We start from the raw sequence: 18,377 nt of genomic DNA, 5'->3' as shown, positions 1-18,377 counted from the left end.
TGAAATTTTTAAACCGTTTTGTAAGATACATTTGTGTGAATAGGCACTTAACTGACATTCAGTTAAAAACTCACTGCCTGTTATGATTCTTGAAGCCCACTCATGTAAAAAGAGCCTGATTACTGCTGTGTAGATTTGGTGGTATTTTTATTCTCAACAATTACCAACTTGTTTTTGGAACTTTCAAAATAATGTCTCTACTGAAGGCCTATTTACGAAACCCGTTCGTCTGTTTGACTCGGCGTGAAGGCATTTCTTCTTTCTGAGATCACTGGGGCCAGTTAGGAACTAACTCTTTTTTGCTGCATACTCCTTCGGCCTGGGCTTTAGATCTACACATTTTCAATCACCTAACCAGTTGAGACTGATGTCAGCTCTATCTCAGTTTATACTTAAGAGTGAGCACCCCATGTCTGCAGCTTGCAGGAGCCAGAAGTCTCTGAAGCACCATGCTCACTTAGAGTAGCGGCCCTTATTTTCCTCTCTGAGTGGCCCTGGCTAAAATGGAAAAACTTCTCTCAATGTGAGCATCAGGTCTAAGATGTGCATTCCCTCCTGGGAACAGAACTTCTCCTTGTCTTAATTTCTGCCCAGGTGACCGTCGGCCCTCAAATCTGAAGATTGTTATTCTGAGGATTTATTTGGCACTTGTGAAGTACTGACAGGGTCCCCTGCACTGAATAAAACAGAGGAGGCAACATGCTTCACTTTCCCACTGGCTTAGCGTTGAGGTAATTATGGTTCTGGGTTTTGTGCATGTTTGGAATTTAAAACTGTTGCTTTGTCAGTGTGTTGATTTTATGGTCAGTCTCAAGAGTAAGTAGATTTCAAAAACATAGCCAGTTAAGAGGAGAGTTGGCTGACTGTTAGATAGAAGTATCTGGATAATAGTAGTATGCGTCCCACAAGATGGTTCTGAAAGGAGGGCTGTAATTGACTTAAGCCCGCTTTTGCTGCCTGTTCTTTTAAACATGTGGTTGGAAAGCCTCTTCTGGTCTCTTAGCTCAAATGCTCAAACATATTCTGTAACAGTCATGCAGCCTAGTCCAACACAAAGAAAGTATTGTACTTCATCACTCGCCTAGGTTTTTCTACAAGATCAAAAGTGAAAGCTATTTCCATTTGAATTGGAAATAATGCGGTAAATGTTTTCTTGATAGAACTTTTAAGATTTCTCTGTGCATTGTAAGGAAGGAAAAAGTAAAATTGGATTGTATCCCCTTAAGGCAGAAAAAAACGGAATAAAATATTTTTTTTCTGGCAGTGTCACAGGTTAATATCAAAAAGACTATCAAACTGTTCAACTGCATAAGGGACAGTACTTAGAGATAGGAAATAGGATTTAGGAATATAGTTAAATCTTATAGACTGAGAGTTTGTAATACTTTCAACAAGGGTTTGCGCTGTTTAACTTAGAGGGATTCATAAAAGAAAGAGTTGAAAAATCAGCTCATCTTGTAAAGACATTTACAGAGGGTGTTTATGTGACTTAAGAAGAAGTGAATCCAACATCTCTTAAATGTGTTAGAAGGGCCATTTTCATAACAGCAATTATATGAAAAAGCCAAACATTCCTAATAAGGAATTTATTAGAGAAGGTTTTATTGTATAATTATAATTTGTAACTAAACAAATGTAACAGAAACCATCGTTTGACCTCAAAGAATCACATACAGCAATTACAAACCAGCACTTTGCATTTTGTGTCTTCCACACCCTCACTTCCCCTGTTGATTTATAGGTCCCAGCAACAACCCCAGGCACAAACCAGAGTAGGATGAGGGCCATCGACCTGGTGTAGTCATTTCTTTTTTATTGCAGTGGGCCCAGCATATAACGATACGCCATTAGGAAAGGAGAGCTGAGAAGGAGTCGTGAGGATTTACAGCTGCATCGTTCTGCCGTCTCTCATGTGGATTTAGGACCAATTGTATGGTGGAATCTGCATCTGGGAAAGAGTCCAGGGAGACTGACCATGGCTGCTGGAGGTAGGGATCTGGTGAGAGAAATGCAGGCCACGGCTATGGAGATGAATATGGAGGGCTGAGATCCCAGGAATCCATGCAGGTACTTGGGAGTCCTCAGTGTGTATCCCTGGAATGGGCAGGAGAGTATAGTAGGCAGAGCATCCCCTGAAAGAAAATAGGAATGGGCCTGGAGCTGGTGCTTGGAAAGCGGAAGGCTCACAGCATTCGAAAAGGGAGGAACAGAACAAGCAAGGCACATTCAGAGTTGGGAGAGGCTATCACAGACCCTAACCCTGAACCTATGTCTTTTATCTCATCTTGGTCTAGGAATCATGTCCATTTTGAATGAAGCCAGGGGCAATGTCCTACAGTGTCATGTGCCTGGGCACATTTGGTGGACAAAATAGGAAAGAAAGCCAGGGGAACCTGCACCCTCCACTAGAACAGGACAGCTCAAAGCAAAAATTTTTTCTTCCTGACGTGTAAAGGAGAACCTGTGGGCAGGAGCTGGTCTGTAATTCTCTGTTCTATTCAGGACATAGTGTTAGGGGCTCACTTAAAGATCATGTAATAGAACACAGAACAGATGTACCTGAGAAAACATTGTACTCTTGTTTATGGGTGAAGACTTAGCAAAGGGCTTCTCGGTGAAGACAGACAGGGTATTGCTCTTTGGACACTGGTTGGCCTCATGAATAGTCTGCTGTAAGTGTGATAAACTCATCAGCATCTGTAGATATTGGCCCCTGCTCTTCCTTGTACCCTTGTGCAGGAAACCCTTGATAACTGCTTTTGATTGTACAGAGTTTATCTTCTTCACATCAAGAAGAACCTTTTGAATATTTTCATAAAAGTCCCATATTTTTAGGAAATTGTGGATTTCCTCATTAACCCAAAGATGAAGGAGTTGGCCTGCAAGGGAGGCACCTTGAAAGCCTTCAAGTTACATCTTGAGTGATTCTCAGGGACATGCTTTCCATTGACAGGGCCACGGCCAGGCAGTACCAAGGGATGTGAGATGATGAAGTCTCCACCTGACAGAGCAGAGATGCAGTCTCCTCCTAGGATTTAATGTTATCATTAGTGTGGTGACAGGTCAGGAAACCCCAGCAGGCCTAAATGTTGTTCAGGTTCCATATATTGAATGTTACTGAAAATAGAGCAGACAGGCTTTGATGGTGTAAGTAGTGTCCTGGAGGACTTGCTCTGATGACTCAGGGACATAAAATCCACTCCTGGTGAAAAGATACTTGGTGTTCATGCGGTCACCATGGCCACCTTTGCTGAGACAGAGGGCTGCCAGGAATAATGGCCCAGGCTCCATCATTCCCAGGGACTGCCCCAGCCTGGGGCTGGGGAGGATGACTGAGGATGGGACAGTGTGTTTGGAGAACTCAGTAAAATGACTTAGAGTGTGCTATTAACTGAGGGTCCTCTTTTCCCTCAGTGTCTTTTTTACTTTATGAAGAGTTCTAGTAATTTCAGCCTGACTTGTCACTTCCACTATTATTTAAAAATAAGTGATCTTTTTCTTTTTTAAAAAAATTTGTCAGAGAGAGAGAGAGATAGCACAAGCCGGGGGGAACGGCAGAGGGAGAGGGAGAAGCAGGCTCCCCATGGAGCAAGGAGCCCAATGCGGGACTCAATCCCAGGATCATGACCTGAGCTGAAGGCAGACGCTTAACCAACTGAGCCACCCTGACGTCCCGAAAATAAGTCATCTTTTGATAGGAGCTTATTTCTTAAGCATTTGCCTGTGAAAAGATGAACAGTTAGCTCCTCACTGTATTGAAAATCAAAATCTAAGATTCTCAACCTTAAGGACAGAACTGGAGAAATACATATGCAATGTGAAGTCTCAGACCAATACCCATGGCTTGTTTGAAATCCAAAGCAGAAACACGTTCCTAGGATCCCCTGATCCTAGGATCCTTTTGTAAAGAAATATTAAGAGGAAAGGCAGCATAGCACAGGAATTAAGGGCAGCTGCTCGAAGAGCAAAGTACCAGGATTTTAATCCCAGATGCCAAATTTAAAATTGTGGAATCTTCTTTAAGTTAGTTGGCCATGCTTTGCCTCAGTTGTTCTTTCTGTAAAATGAGGATAATAGTGACATCTACCCACAAAGTTGAAAACATTATTTGACCTTTTCACTGTGAGTTCAAGTCTGATTCTAAGAGCCTCAGGCTCTACTTGTGACTCTAGACTCCCATGTACATCTACAAGTCCATGTAAAGGCAGAGGGAATAAAGTGAAGTACCAGCTTAAGTGACACCAATGTGCATCCTATTTACCAGTTATTTAAGGAGTGAAATGGTTCTCCATTTAGGGAGGGTTATTTGGGCTCAACAGGAAGAGTCCAGTGTTTAGTCTTCATGGAATCTTAGATTGTCTGGGTTTTCCAACTCCCTTTTGGAATGTTATGCTGTTGTCTATTACTTAACCAAAAGGGTTTTGCCAAACCCAGATCATTTGGAAAATAAAAGCAAAGCTCCAGACAAATATTAAGACAAGAGTTTCCAACTGGTTTTGAAAGGAGGAACTCACTTTTCACTTTTCATTTCTCAGAAAGCTCAAATAATGCATTTGTGGGGATGGGGGGAGGTGGAAATGGAGGGTTATTTAGTGGGAGAGGAGCTGGTGAGGGAAAATTGTACTAGTGAAGTCCATGACATGGTGGGACGGTGGATGTGGGAGGAGATTTAAAAGGAGAGGTCCAGAAGAGGTACCATATCATCAACACTGGAAATATTGGTAGTTGTTTCAGGCATTGAGTGGGAAATGGAAAGTGGAAAGTGGCAGTGTCACTTAGCTTGGAAAATTGCCATTAGATTTCTGTCTATTGGATGCGCAGACATTTGTCAAAGGTATGCCAAAGACTCCAAAGTCAGAAGACACAAGATGAAACTAATTATTTGAGTCAGTGCGAATTGAGGCATTTGGATAGTGGGTAGAAGAATGTCATATGGGTTTACCAATCTGAGGCTTATTTGCTTACTTTAATTTATTGTTTAGTGTTGTATAATTAAATTCTAAGAGCTTCTGAGTATGGAGAAATGGAGGCATGCAGAGTCTGTAAGCTAGAAGGAGTATGCATTACTGTTGCATTTCTGTAATATAGTTTTATTTTAAATGTGGCAAAATAGCTCACAACTTATTTATTTTCCTAAGGTATGCCTTTCTGTAAAGTGAAATCCCCTTTCTAATAATGCCAGTGATACTGGATTCCAATATTATGGCTTTTTGTATCAGAGGTTCTTAAAATAACTCTGTAATCTAGTGACTTTAAATGATTCTACAGTCTAAAATGACTATCTAAATAATATATTTATAATCCAAGGCAAAGATTCAATAATGATTAAAAAAAATAACAGAGATCCCAAACTGGTGACCTTGTGGACCCATACAGTTTTATGAAGATTCAAATCAGTTATAACTTTTAAAGATTTAAGGTTTCCCTGAAAATGCAATTCTCAGCTGCTTTTGAAGAAGCTCTGTAGGCTGTTTGAGCACATTCCTCAGTGCTAGCAGGGATTCCTAGCCTGTACCGTCATCTCCCTGACCCACCTGCTTTTCTCATTCACCTTGTCTAGCCCCGGGTGGCATTTGAATCCAAGACATCTGACTCAGACTTATCTTCAGGATACTTACCATTAGAGTCTTTAAAAAAAAAAATGAATCGTCAAAAAGAAATGAAGTAATGATACATGCTACAAAATGGATGAATCTTGAAAACATTATGTTAAGAAGCCATAAAAGACAAAAAAACCCCAAAAATAAATAAAAGAAAATATGTGAAACAAAAGAGAGAGAGAGAAAAAAAAAAAAAAGGAATGGGCTAAGTGGTGGCCCTACCATCCGGCCTCCACATCTAACCAAGACAATTTTCAGAGGCAGCAACGTTTGGGGAATTCTCTCTTTCCTTTAAGCTTTTCAAACTGTTCTCATCACTTAATGTGAAATTTTGAGGAAGGCATTTTGCCACTGGAGTCAAAACCCCCAAAGTCAATAAGACAAACAAGCAGATGAGATAGTACTGACTGAAAGTATGTGAGTAGATATCTCTCATAATCTTCCACCATCCTGAATGTTGACATGTGCCTGTTGCAGCAGGGATTGTCTGCCAGGGGGGCAGGGACAGACCAGCGGTGCCCAAGCCCCTGAGGTATTTCTCATGCTGGCTGTGTTGGGAAAGATTCTGTACAGCAGCTTCAGAGAAACAGTCATGTTTGTGCTTTAAGTCATCAACTACTTTTTTATGCTGTACTTGCTTCCACAATGTTTAACCGGAAGTTGTGGGATCCAACTCTTTTAATGTAGACGGGGGGATGACCAAGACCCCAGAGTGGTTAAGGACACTCGGGTAATACAACTAGAAAAAAAAATATTGAAGAGTCAGAATGACTGATATGAATGATATGGATTTTGCTTTTGTTTCTCCCCCTCCCTACCACTCCCCTCTCCTCCCCCTCTCCTCCCCCTCCCCTTCTTCTTCTTCTCCTTCTTCTCATTCTCCTCCCCCTTCCCCCCTCCCCTCCCCCTCCCCCTTCTTCTTCTTCTTCTTCTTCTTCTCCTTCTCCTTCTCCTCCTCCTCCTCCTCCTTCTTCTTCTTCTTCTTCTTCTTCTCTCCTCTCTCTCTCTCTCTCTCTCTCTGGCATTTAATGGATATTGGTAATCAACTTCTATCCATACTTTTCTGTGAATGGGGGGAATGGTTAAACTAGCCTAATGATTATCTGGAGATTAAAATTTAATTAAATGTTTCTTAAAAAAAGATATACCCTTTCATACAATCTCAAAAGACTATGTCCTTTAAAAAAAAAAGAAAAGCTTCTGATTAAGGACATTGTCCTACTGTTTCTAAGTAACAATCATTTAGAAATAATTCATGGGCTAGAGGATTATATAACTTTTGGAAAACATATATTATAAATATTGATGATAAAAATTTAGTGCAGAAAGAACAAACTTGAATAGTTTTATGGAAAAAATAGAAACCTATTTCATGCAAATTATTCACAAATTAGAAACATAAAAGGTACTTTAGAAGAGAATATGCAGTTTCTTCCTTTTACAAGTATGCTATTTTTCTGAGTTCTCATTTTTAAAAAAATTTGAGTATAGTGCTTTAGAATTCTTAAGACGTATCCATACACATTTTGTCATTTTATTTTTACAGCCTTGTGTGAAAAGGCCAAGAAATTATTGTTCCCATTTTAGAGGTACAGAGACTGAGTCTGAATGAGATATGTTTTGAATCACTTTCTGGAGGGTCACACAACCAATTAGCTGTGGAGCCAGCTGTGGAACACTTTATTCTGACTTTCAGTCCAGAACTCTTTCCACTGCATTACCCAGGCCCTCAATTTGCAGTAGAATCTTTTCCAAAGTAACACAGAAATTAAATGTCTAGTCCCAAATGTGCTACAATGCTAAAATATGAGATGTGATTTAAATTAATTGTCACGTTCTGTGGTAAAGAAAAGAAAATATTATTCAAGTTTAACCTTTGAGACAAATTCATATGAACTCAGCCAAACACTTGGAGAAAATTCCACAAAACTACTCCATGGAAGGTGAATCAAATTTAGCCAAAACCATCTGCAATGTCCTACTACTGTTTAAAGTGGAAGCTATTCCCTTGTGGTACTGCTTTGAATGCCATTTCTCAGAATATATTTTTGTATCATCCTGACATGCTGAGAAATTGCTAAGTTCTTTCTAGATATTTCCACTTTTTAATTGCTTGAGCAAATGGATAAAAACAAGTTTTGCAGCAGTCAGACTAACAGTCTCCTTGGATTTCCTGGTTCTCATGTCTTTTGTGGATTGACTGGTATAAATGAGCAGTGAATATAAAAAAGTATTGCAACTATTCTATTTTTTAAGATCTTAAGACCAATGTTGTCTAGTACAGTGGGTAAAAGTTCGTCCTCAAAATCAGACATTTTCCAGCTGTCTGTTGTTCAACCGTGTGGATAAATTGCTTAAGCTCTTTAAGCCTCGTTCATTCATTTATTCATTTCAAAATATTTATTGGCTCCATCACATAATAACAAATGCCATGAAATATGTTCGAGGCTAAAGATATGGCAGTAAACAATGAAAACAAAAAATCTGTCCTCGTGGTGCTTCCATTTTAGTGACTCAATATCACTGAATGTAAAATGGGGATAATTATATTTACTCCACTGGATAATTGCTGGGATGTTATAAAATTAGCCCTGGCCTAGAAGTGTACTTGTGCACATTAGATGATCTAATCTTTGTCTTAAGCAGGTTGGAGAATAGATTTGAGGAATAATAACTTCAATTCCAAAATACCCTCCTATGTAGTTAAGCTGAGATCCTTAGTGGAAGTGAAAATAAATGAGAAAACCCCAAATAGGACCCAGCAAAGGAAACATGTCATAAATGAAAAGTGCTAATTTAGCATATATCACTCTCTCTGTTTTTACCTTTTTATTTGAAATAATTTCAGACTTTAGAAAACTTTCAAAAATAGTACAGAGGATTTTAGTATATCCTTCATCCAGATTCCTCTAATGTTAATATCTTGAATAACTGTTTTTTGTTCCAGGATCCCATCCAGGATATCAGACTGCATTTGGTTGTCATGGTTCCTGAGTCTGTTGTCTGTCAGTTCATCAGCCTTTCCTTCTGTCTCATGACTTTGACATATTTGAAGAATACTGGTCAGGTAGAATGTCCCTAAATTTGGTTTTGTTTGGTTGTTTTTCTCATGGTTAGATTGAGTTTGTATATTTTGGCAAGAATAGTACAGAAGTGATGTAGTATTCTCAGTCTACCTATAGGAGAGGTTCAAGATGTCTTACTACTGGTGATGTTAACCTTGATCACTTGGTTACAGTGGTTTCTGCTGGGTTTTATCTTTGTAATTAATAAATATCTTGGGGAAGATACTTGGAGACTATGTGCTTCTCCCCAAGACTTGATCCAGTAATTTTAACATCCATTGGCAGATTTTGCTTGCAATAATTATTGTTGTGTTCTAATGGAGATATTTCTATTTGCTTCATCCCTTTTACATTTATAATTATTATTTTTTCTCTAAGAAAGAGCTATCTCTTCTCTTTCATTTGTTTATTCAACATGAACTTGTGGATTTTTGTTGTATACTATGGTTATAATCCACTAATATTTTATTTATTTTTTACTCAATTGTTCCGTTTGTGACCTTAGGAACTTCTTTTGACTTAACCCCTGTGTCCTTTCCACATGTACCCAGCCAGGTCTGAATACTTCCTTACTCTCTGTCACAAGATGCCTTTCTTTACCTTTAAGGAGAGGATGTCAGGTCCTTTGAAAACATAACCTGTGTACGGCTTTAATATTTTTTTTAATGCTAAAGCCGGGAAAAGATTATCTTCCAAGACTTTGTCCAGGAAAGATTAATGTCAATGGATGTCTTTGCTCCAACATTGTACCAAGTACTTCTCTGTTTTCAAGCTAAAGTAGTCATATTAAAGAATCTGTTTTCCTATATTCCCTACTTTATATAAGGGTGATGGCTTAAGTACATCAATGTACCATTGAAATTATTTCTGAACTCTCTTCTCCTCCCTGGCTTGGTGAGGGTATCACAGCATCCAATGTGCAGTGATGTGTATTTTGGTACATAAAATGAATGAGGAGAATTTTATTCACTTGACATTACTCACCAACACTCCTTAGTTCTGCTGGATCTGGGAGTGTGGGGTCAAGCCAAATTAAATGCTATTTCCAGAAATCTGTTAGGTGGACTTATTGGCTCTGTTATACATTCTAAGAGAATGAGAAAAACACACCCACTCTGTAGAAGGGAGGCTTTAGTGTAATTTGTCTATAATGTCTATCTTCTTCTAGAACAGAGGCTAGCAAAGTATGGCCCTTGAGCCAAGTTGAATTAGTTGCTTATTTTTTGTTTTTTGATCACCTGCAAGTTGTTTGTTACATTCTCAAATGGCTGGATTTTATAGTTCTATGAATCCCTACATAATATCCTCAGTTTTTTCTCTTGGCCCTCAAATCTTTCCTGACCTCTGTTCTAGAAGTCACTCCTCTTTGCTTTGCTCATGCTCTTCCCTCTGCCTGAAACATTCTTCTCTACTTTGCTCAATTGGCTGATGCCTACTTGTCCTCCAGGATTCCCTATTGTGCAGTCCTTCCCTACCTTACCATGTAGAGTCAGAGGTCTGTCTTTAGACTACCTATACTATGGGCCTATAGTGTTAAGGCTCACCTCTTTTCTAATTCAGTGGTGTGCTGCAGCTAGTTGATGGGACCCAATTATATACATCTTTTCTCAGCTCCACATTCAGTGACATTATACTGATACCCTGAAATTGGTCATGCTGGGAGTATTTACACTGTGTAAATTGGCAAATTGCACAAGCCAGTAATTTCCTCTCCCCACTGCCCTCCAGAAAGCTGGGCATTTAACTTTACTAGCACACCACTGCTTATCACAGTGGTTTTTATGTGCTTGGTTTTTGCTTTGTTTGGTTTTTCTTTTATTTTTCTGATTCTGCCATCAGAATCTGAGCTACTTAAGGATTGATCCTGCATTTTATTCATCGTTCATAGTGCCTTATATACGGTAGGCTATTCGTACTTTTTGAATTAATGAAAAACTGAGTGAAAGTTGTATACATGGGGGAAAAACTTTTTCTGTAATAATTTCTAAATCTAAGGAATAATAAGTTAACATAGTGGCCTAAAACTTACGTAAATCAAAGATGTTTGCTTAAAGTAACCATTTTCAGATCCTCAATACAAAGTGAAGAATGGGAAAAGTTAGGGAATAGAAAGAGATTGGATAATAAGATAATAGAATTTCCTAAAAAATCATAAATTCCACAGTGCTGGTGGCATTCTGGAATAAGCCTTGAGGCTTTTTGATTCATGTCCCAGGCTGTTTCCACTACACTGGACACCAGCCATTAGGCCAGATTTGCCCAAAAAAGAACCCCCATCTCCTACATCTATGTTTTCTTTATTCTTAGGTTGATGTTCGCTTAGTCTCTCTTCCCATTCTTTAATTGAGATAAGTAGACTAGAGGAGAGAAAAGGCTATTGCAGAGAGTCTGCAATAATGTAAAAACTAGGAAACTAGATCCATTTCTCCCCTACAATTATTGGTAGAAAATGAGTGGAGAGAGGAAGCAAGGAAAAGATGTCTTTGTCAAAATTAAACATGCAGAAATGTAATAACCTACGTTCATATTCTGGGACATTATAACTTCAGAAAGCTCACTTCTTATGACCAGTGTACCCTTAACTTGGTACAAAAATAACGCATACATACCAAGATACATTCTATATTACTCAGGATGCCAGGTTTCTTTGGTTCATCTATACAGCTTCTAATCAGGAAAAAGGAACATATTTCAAAGAGCAAAATGATTCCCTACATATCCTAGTCAACCCCTTTCTGGGACTCCTGGGGTCCAGGTGGTACTTCAGTTCTATGACTATGAATGTAAAATCAATTCTCTAATTTCTTCTTCTGTTTCTTTCAAATTAAACTAAGAAAATATTTCATGGGTATAATACAGTACACGTACTTTAAAGTAGAGAAAGTGAGGCACATAATTTATATCCTGTTAGAAAAGTCACAATTATCCTTGGTCATAGAGGCAAACCCAGAGAGAAGAGGCTATTTTTACAAACTGAAAGGCAGTGGAAGAAATTGGAAGTCAGTGCTCCTATGTCTAAACTCAATACCTGAGTCCTTTAACAGGTTTTATGGGTTTTTTTTTTCAGGTTTTATGGTTTTAATGTACAATTCTTTATCACTCTATTTTATGCGAGAAAACTTTACAGAATGTGAAATTCTTGTTTTATAAAAACAATATATCTATCAAATATATGTTTTTGCAAATGACACACAGTCCACTCCCCAGAAAGTTACTCTCCCATTCCCCCCACCACCACCACTGAGAATCATTGCAAATGATCAGTTGGTCTGTGATGAGTAATCATTTTTCATTGTCCCATTGCATTCAAAATAATAAAGCTAAATACGTCAACTGTCTTTATGTTTGCATGACTTACTCAGTATTACAGAAGGCAGCTGGAATATGAATTGTTCAGGGTTAAAGTAAATTGCTTTCCAGTTTTAAATACAGAATCTTTTTCATAGTCCCAATACTCATAAGTGCTACTAAAACTATTTCACAAGTGCAGTCCCAAAATCTTCAAGCAGTTCAATAGTCCATGCTGTCTCAGAGCAAAAGAGAGAAAGTCCAAGTGGTGATGTTGCCAAGGGAAGAGGGTTGTATTTGGCTCCTCTACTTGAAGGACAATCTAGCTACTGTGAAAAGCCTGGGAATTTGACTTCTGTTATAATTGGATCAGATCTTTCCAGCAGCTCCTTCAAGGGGATATTAGTTTCATATGGAACCTGTAGTTCTTCCAATTTGAGGCTTTGATCGTACAAATGAATGTTGAAATGCTGATTCTGATCCTGTCATGCTACTAGAATTGGTGACTGGATTTGTATTCAACTGTATAAAAGACACAAGGGAATGGGCAAATAACTAAACGGTCCATTTACTTAGGAGGCATGGTGCTGGTCTAAAGATGATGAAAAGATTGTCTAAGGTTTTTCAGGAGATTTACTTTTATTGCTAAATTAATAACCACTCTGTATTATAAAATCTGAAGTTGCTACTGAGCTATGAACAATCAAACTGCAGATTTCTTGAGGAAATGTTCTGTAATGTTAATGTTTTGGAGATATCTCTGCCATCATTATTCTTAATTCACCATGTGGTTAAAGCTGATACATCTGAAAAGTTTGTGGAATCCTCTTTCAAAATGTATTATATTTGATGACTATGCTAACTGGATATAAGCATCCCACTCAGGATGTATTTGAAATTAAATATGACATTTAGCTTTTTTTGAAAACAAATTTTTTATTATAGGATACTTTTGGATTCATAGAAAAGTTGCAAAGATAGCAGTTTTTATACACCCAGTTTCCCCTATTGTTAACATCTTACATTAGTGTGATGCTTTTGCTACAACCAATGAACCAATATTAATTCATTATTATTAACCAAAATCTGTACTTCATTCACATTTTTCTTAGATTTTAGCTAATGTCCTTTTTCTGTCTCAGAATACCATCTAGGATACCATATTAGTTTTCATGTCTCCTTAGTCTCATCATGACTCTGACAGTTTCTCAGACTTTCCTTTTTTTGATGTACTTGACAGTTTTGAGGACTATTGGTAGGTATTTTGTAGAATATCCCTCAATATTGGTTCTCTGTTATCTCTCATGATCAGCCTGGAGTTACAGATTTTAGGGAGGAAGACAACAAAGTTAAACCTACCTAGATGAAGTAGTGTATGTCATATTTCTCCATTTTAAATTTACTATTTTTTCTTCCCTTTTCATACTATGCTCTTTTAAAGGAAGTCACCAAATGCAACCTACACATAAGGAGTGGGGAATTATGATTCACCTCTTTGAGTAGGAATATAATATAAAGTATTTGGAATTTTTCTGGACAGGAGATTTGTCTTTCTCATTCATTTATCTATTCAGTCACTTATTTCTATCACTATACACCCATAAATATTTATTTTAACACCAATGTAATATTATTTATTTTGTTGCTCAAATTATGTCAGCTTTTGCCATTGGGAGCACTTTTGGTTGGCTCTGGTATCTCTTTGACATACCTCCTCTCCTTCCAACCCAACATTGTTTTGTTTTGTTCCAGTGTTTTCTTACACTATAAGATTTTTGGATGCAAGCTCATCTTGTATATTCCATGAATTCGGTCCTAGAATCAGCCATTTGGGATTTAAATATCAAAATCAAACTTTAGTCAGTAATTCAACAAATCTGTGTCTATCTTTTAATCTTCATTGCTCATCAATGTAAACTGTGTTAGTAATAAAAATAGAAGCTTCTATTTGGTTGCTAATGGATTATTTTAGAAAAGCAAGTGACTTGGTGGCTTTTAAAATTATAATCAAAGATGTATTACTCTAATTACTTCTGTTCAAACCCAAAGAACATTAAGTTAAATATGTCTAATTTGACTAATCTGATGAAATATCATCTGTTTGAATCATGACCTTAAGAAATCATTCTTGGCTAAAAAAGGAGAGTCAAATTACTCTATGGGATATTTGGGAATATGCCTCCTGGCACAAAAGGCTAGATGTTCTGAAAAAGAATAGTTCTGAAATAATGAACAAGCAGCTAAGTAAGATTGTACCTGGGCTATAATTTGAGAACCTGGCAGAAAGAAAAGAAAAGAAAAGAGAAAGAGAGAAAGAAAGAAAGAAAGAAAGAAGAAAAGAAAGTGAAAGAGAAAGAAAGAAAGAAAGAGAGAAAGAAAGAAAGAGAGAGAGAGAGAAAGAAAGAAAGAAAGAAGAAAAGAAAGTGAAAGAGAAAGAAAGAGAAAGAGAAAGAAAGAGAGAGAGAAAAGAAAGAAAGAAAGAAAGAAAGAAAGAAAGAAAGAAAGAAAGAAAGAAAGAAAGAAAGAAAGAAAGAAAGAAAGAAAAGACTTCATTCAAGGTTGTCAACTCATTTATTACCTGATTGAAAATACAAAACTAAAACTAAAAATAATATTCCAGAATTTCACTTGAGACTACATTAATAGAAGTATCCTACACAATTCTAAAGATATAGAAGAGTCCTTGTATCCATTTAAAATTCAACATAAAATTTAAAAAAAGTTTCCTTTAAAATTATGATACACTACTATTTTGGGGTGGCAGGCAGGAGGAGGGAATATTGGGGAAGAAGCCATAAGCAGCAAATCCCTTTTACTCACTTCTCTTCGATGTAATCCTGTGGGTTTTTTCCAGAACATTAGGTACTAGTCATTAATTTCTGCTAGTAGTCTCATGTTGGTGAATCATTTCTTGGGAACACACTTGTCATGGTTTAAAAGAAGGTATTTGGTGCTTGTTAAGATTCTTTAACTTTCTTCCTGTTTTACTGGTTTTCTTTTAAAGGTCAACTTCTTTATACCTTTAGAATTTTGTTATGCTAGACTGTTTTGTCATAACAGTAGCACTTATGTTTTCATTTGAAGGGCTGAGTCAGCAGCATCACTGTAAAAAAAAAAAAAAACTACTGGTTTTTCTCCCCTCTTCCTTTTGAATATTTTTGAAGGAACAGTAAATTAGCTAAATCAATTATTTTTTGCTCTTATTCAATAAAATCTGTTCCTTTTCTTTAGTCATTTAAAATAAGTTTGTTATTCATTATGTGTGTGTGTGTTTTTAATTCTGATTTCCTCTCATGTAATGTAACAGCTTGAGCCAAAGAGAACACTTTATTTTTTGAAAATGTTTTAGTATTTTATAAAATGAGAAGAGTTGACTGGCTAGAGAACCATCTGTGGAATACTATCCCAAATCTACTGATAACATTTATTTTTCTTTTATCTATTCTTCCATGTCTCTGCCCATTTATTCATCCATCTACCTGCTGTCTCTCAAAAATGCTGTGTGAAACACTCCCCTAATGGAATTCTGAGTAGTATAACTGTTAGGCAATTCCTGTATAAACAGGACAAGAAGCTTACTTTCTAATGGAAGGCTGCATAAGCATTTTTCCAAAAGGTAGATGTTATAGACCAGATGAGTGATATAAAAAATTAAATACTATAGACGGGCAAAATTTTAGAGTTTTTCTTGAAATTGGGGCAATCTTATCAGGTCAGATAGAAAAGCATAAAATGACATTTGAGCTGACCAAATATCATTGATTGAAAGGGTGGGTTGAATATTAAAACTATGAGAAAGAAGAACAGATTTAGGAATGAATGCATTCCCTGACCCATTTATTTAGAAAGTGTCCAATAAATATTTGCACGTGACATTTTGCTAGTTCTGAAGCACAGAATAAGAGTACTAGTTGAGGAACAGCTGATGATCCGTCTTCTATAAAGAATCGGATTTGTATTGCAGTGAAATCTGTGACTAGAATTAGAAGTTGGGGACTGGTCATGTAAGAACTTGAATATTAATTAGTGGATACTAACATTAATTAGTGGATACTAACTGATTTGAGCAAGAGATGATGTCAAGTCCTACACTTCAAAGAGGGATAAAGGAATTGGTGATATTAAGGATTTGGTTTATGAAAGTATTTATAAGAGTTGCTGTTGAGGGGTGCCTGGGTGGCTCAGTCGGTTAAGTGTCTGCCTTCGGCTCAGGTCATGATCCCAGGGTCCTGGGATTGAGCCCTGCATCGGGCTCTCTGCTCAGCAGAGAGCCTGCTTCTCCCTCTCCCTCTGCCTGCAGCTCTGCCTACTTGTGCTCCCTCTCTCTCTCTGCCAAATAAATAATAAAATCTTAAGAAAAAAAAGAGTTGCTGTAGAAAATAGGTTGGAAATTATTCCATAAAGACATCACAAGAAAAGAAAACTAGACACCAATATCCCTTATGAATATAGATTAAAATATCCTTAATAAAATGACAGCAAAATGAATACCCTATTATTTGTCCTAACTGCTAATGGTGTATCAAATGGATCCAATTGAAATGAAACCCATAAAATTTCCAATAAATATTTTACAGATTAAAACTTGTATGCTTTATCCATTCATCTGCTGAAGGACATCTCGGGTCCTTCCACAGTTGGGCTATTGTGGACATTGCACGTGATGTGATGAGCACTGGTGTTATATGCAACTAATGAATCATTGAACCCTACATCAAAAGCTAATGTTGTACAGTATGTTGGCTAATTGAACATAATAAGTAAAAAATTTAAAAAAAAGAATTATATGCTTTTCATGATAGTAGATAATGGTTTTAAAAACCTCTCAATGTATAAATGAGTAATGTATTCTTAAATTGTCCAAATGCTTATGTTATATACATTGTCATTTGTTTAGCAAATAAAAACTGTAGAAAAGAAGTTTTATGTATTTAAAATGACAGAAATAAACCAAGCTGAACAGAAAAAAAAGAAAATAGGTAGGAAATTAATAAGAAATTCCTTAGTATTTACTAGAGAACTGGTAATATCCATTTTTATTAGAAACAGGGAGTCCAGTTTTATTCATGACTAGCTATACAATAGAAGCAGAGAAAATATAAAGTGAAAGTAGCTCAGAATTGAAGAGTAGCTTGTTAGTCATAGAAAAAGATGAAGGGATCAGCTGCAGAAATTCAACAAGGTAATTATGGAAAGAAAAAAAAAGTGGGTGGGCTCAAGGAACTTACGATTATTAAAATAATAAAAAGGTGGTTTTTGAGACAGAGATTTTTGATGTGTATGGTATGCTGTGATGGTTAATTTTATGTGTCAACTTCACTAGGTTATGGTGCCCAAATGTTTGGTCAAACACTCATCTAGATGTTGTGTAGAGATATTTTTAGATGTGATTAACATTTACATCAATAAACTTTGAGTAAAGCAGTACCCTCCATATTGTGGGTGGGCCTCATCTAGTCAGTTGAAAGCCTTAAGAACTAAGGTCCCCTGAGGAAGAGGGAATTCTGCCTCCGGACTGCCTTTGGACTTGAGCTGCAACATCTACTCTTCCCTGGATCTCCACTCTGCTGCCTTCTGTAGAATTTGGACCTGCCAGCACCACAGTTGGGAGGGCCAATTCCTTAAATTTTTCTTTCTCTCTATTTTTCTGTCTCTCCGTGTGTGTGTATCTCTGCATAAACATACACACACACGCACATACACAGAGGAACACAAAATGCATGCACATGTGTATATATGTGTATTCTGTTGGTTTTATTTCTCTGGAGAACCCTGACTTTTATATATATATAAAACTCTGTATATATATATAACTCTGTATGTGTGTGTGTATATATATATTTTCCAGCTCTGACTATGGAGGAGATCTAAAAACAATGACATCCCATAGGGATGAGCATAGTTAGCACTTACATCTTGGTTTCTAATTATTCTCTGGTGAAAGGTACTGGGTCCTTGGAAAAATGGCTGATTCCAGGATTGAAGCATGGAAAATATGAGATGAGCCTGGAAAATCTTGCAGTGCCAGTCTGTGTGATCTAAAAATAGACTAGGGATGGGCATGTTGAAAGGACACATGAGCAACTTGAAAGAATCTACCATGGCCAGATTTGGGATGATTTAAACAACAAATTAAATAAAATTCATAGACTAAAATAGATATCCATGAGTCTATACTGATATAAATAAATAAATGATTAAAGAAATGAGGAGAGAGACAGCTCTTCCATTCCATAGAGTTCCAACTAATAAATGTAGAAGGAAAGATGGAAATATAAAATCACAATTGACATAGCAATAATTTTTGCAGGCAAGAATCATCAATGGTTGCTAACATAATGAGTAAAAGTGTAATAAAAACAGGATATTTGAATAGTGTCAGACTTTCTCCTAAAAGATACTTTGCAATTACAAATGGAAAAAA

At 36.9% G+C, this 18,377-nt stretch overlaps 1 protein-coding gene across 1 annotated transcript in view; it reads right to left on the bottom strand.

Annotated features, from left to right (window-relative positions):
• Positions 1 to 1,630: 1,630 nt before the first annotated feature.
• The window catches only part of POLR1F (RNA polymerase I subunit F), a 118,422-nt gene continuing 101,675 nt past the window's right edge, over positions 1,631 to 18,377 (bottom strand). Inside the window, exon 4 of the mRNA XM_081800442.1 lies at positions 1,631 to 2,132. Coding sequence (XP_081656568.1) covers positions 1,919 to 2,132 — 214 coding nt within the window. The 3' untranslated portion in view covers positions 1,631 to 1,918. The remainder of the gene's footprint in view (positions 2,133 to 18,377) is intronic.

The sequence above is a fragment of the Leptonychotes weddellii genome, chromosome 12, assembly GCF_054177405.1.
Source record: "Leptonychotes weddellii isolate Sample4059 chromosome 12, ASM5417740v2, whole genome shotgun sequence".
In the NCBI taxonomy this organism is placed as follows: Eukaryota; Metazoa; Chordata; class Mammalia; order Carnivora; family Phocidae; genus Leptonychotes; species Leptonychotes weddellii.
The sequence above is the reverse complement of the archived record's forward strand: the minus strand, read 5'-3'. Positions and strand labels throughout refer to the sequence as shown.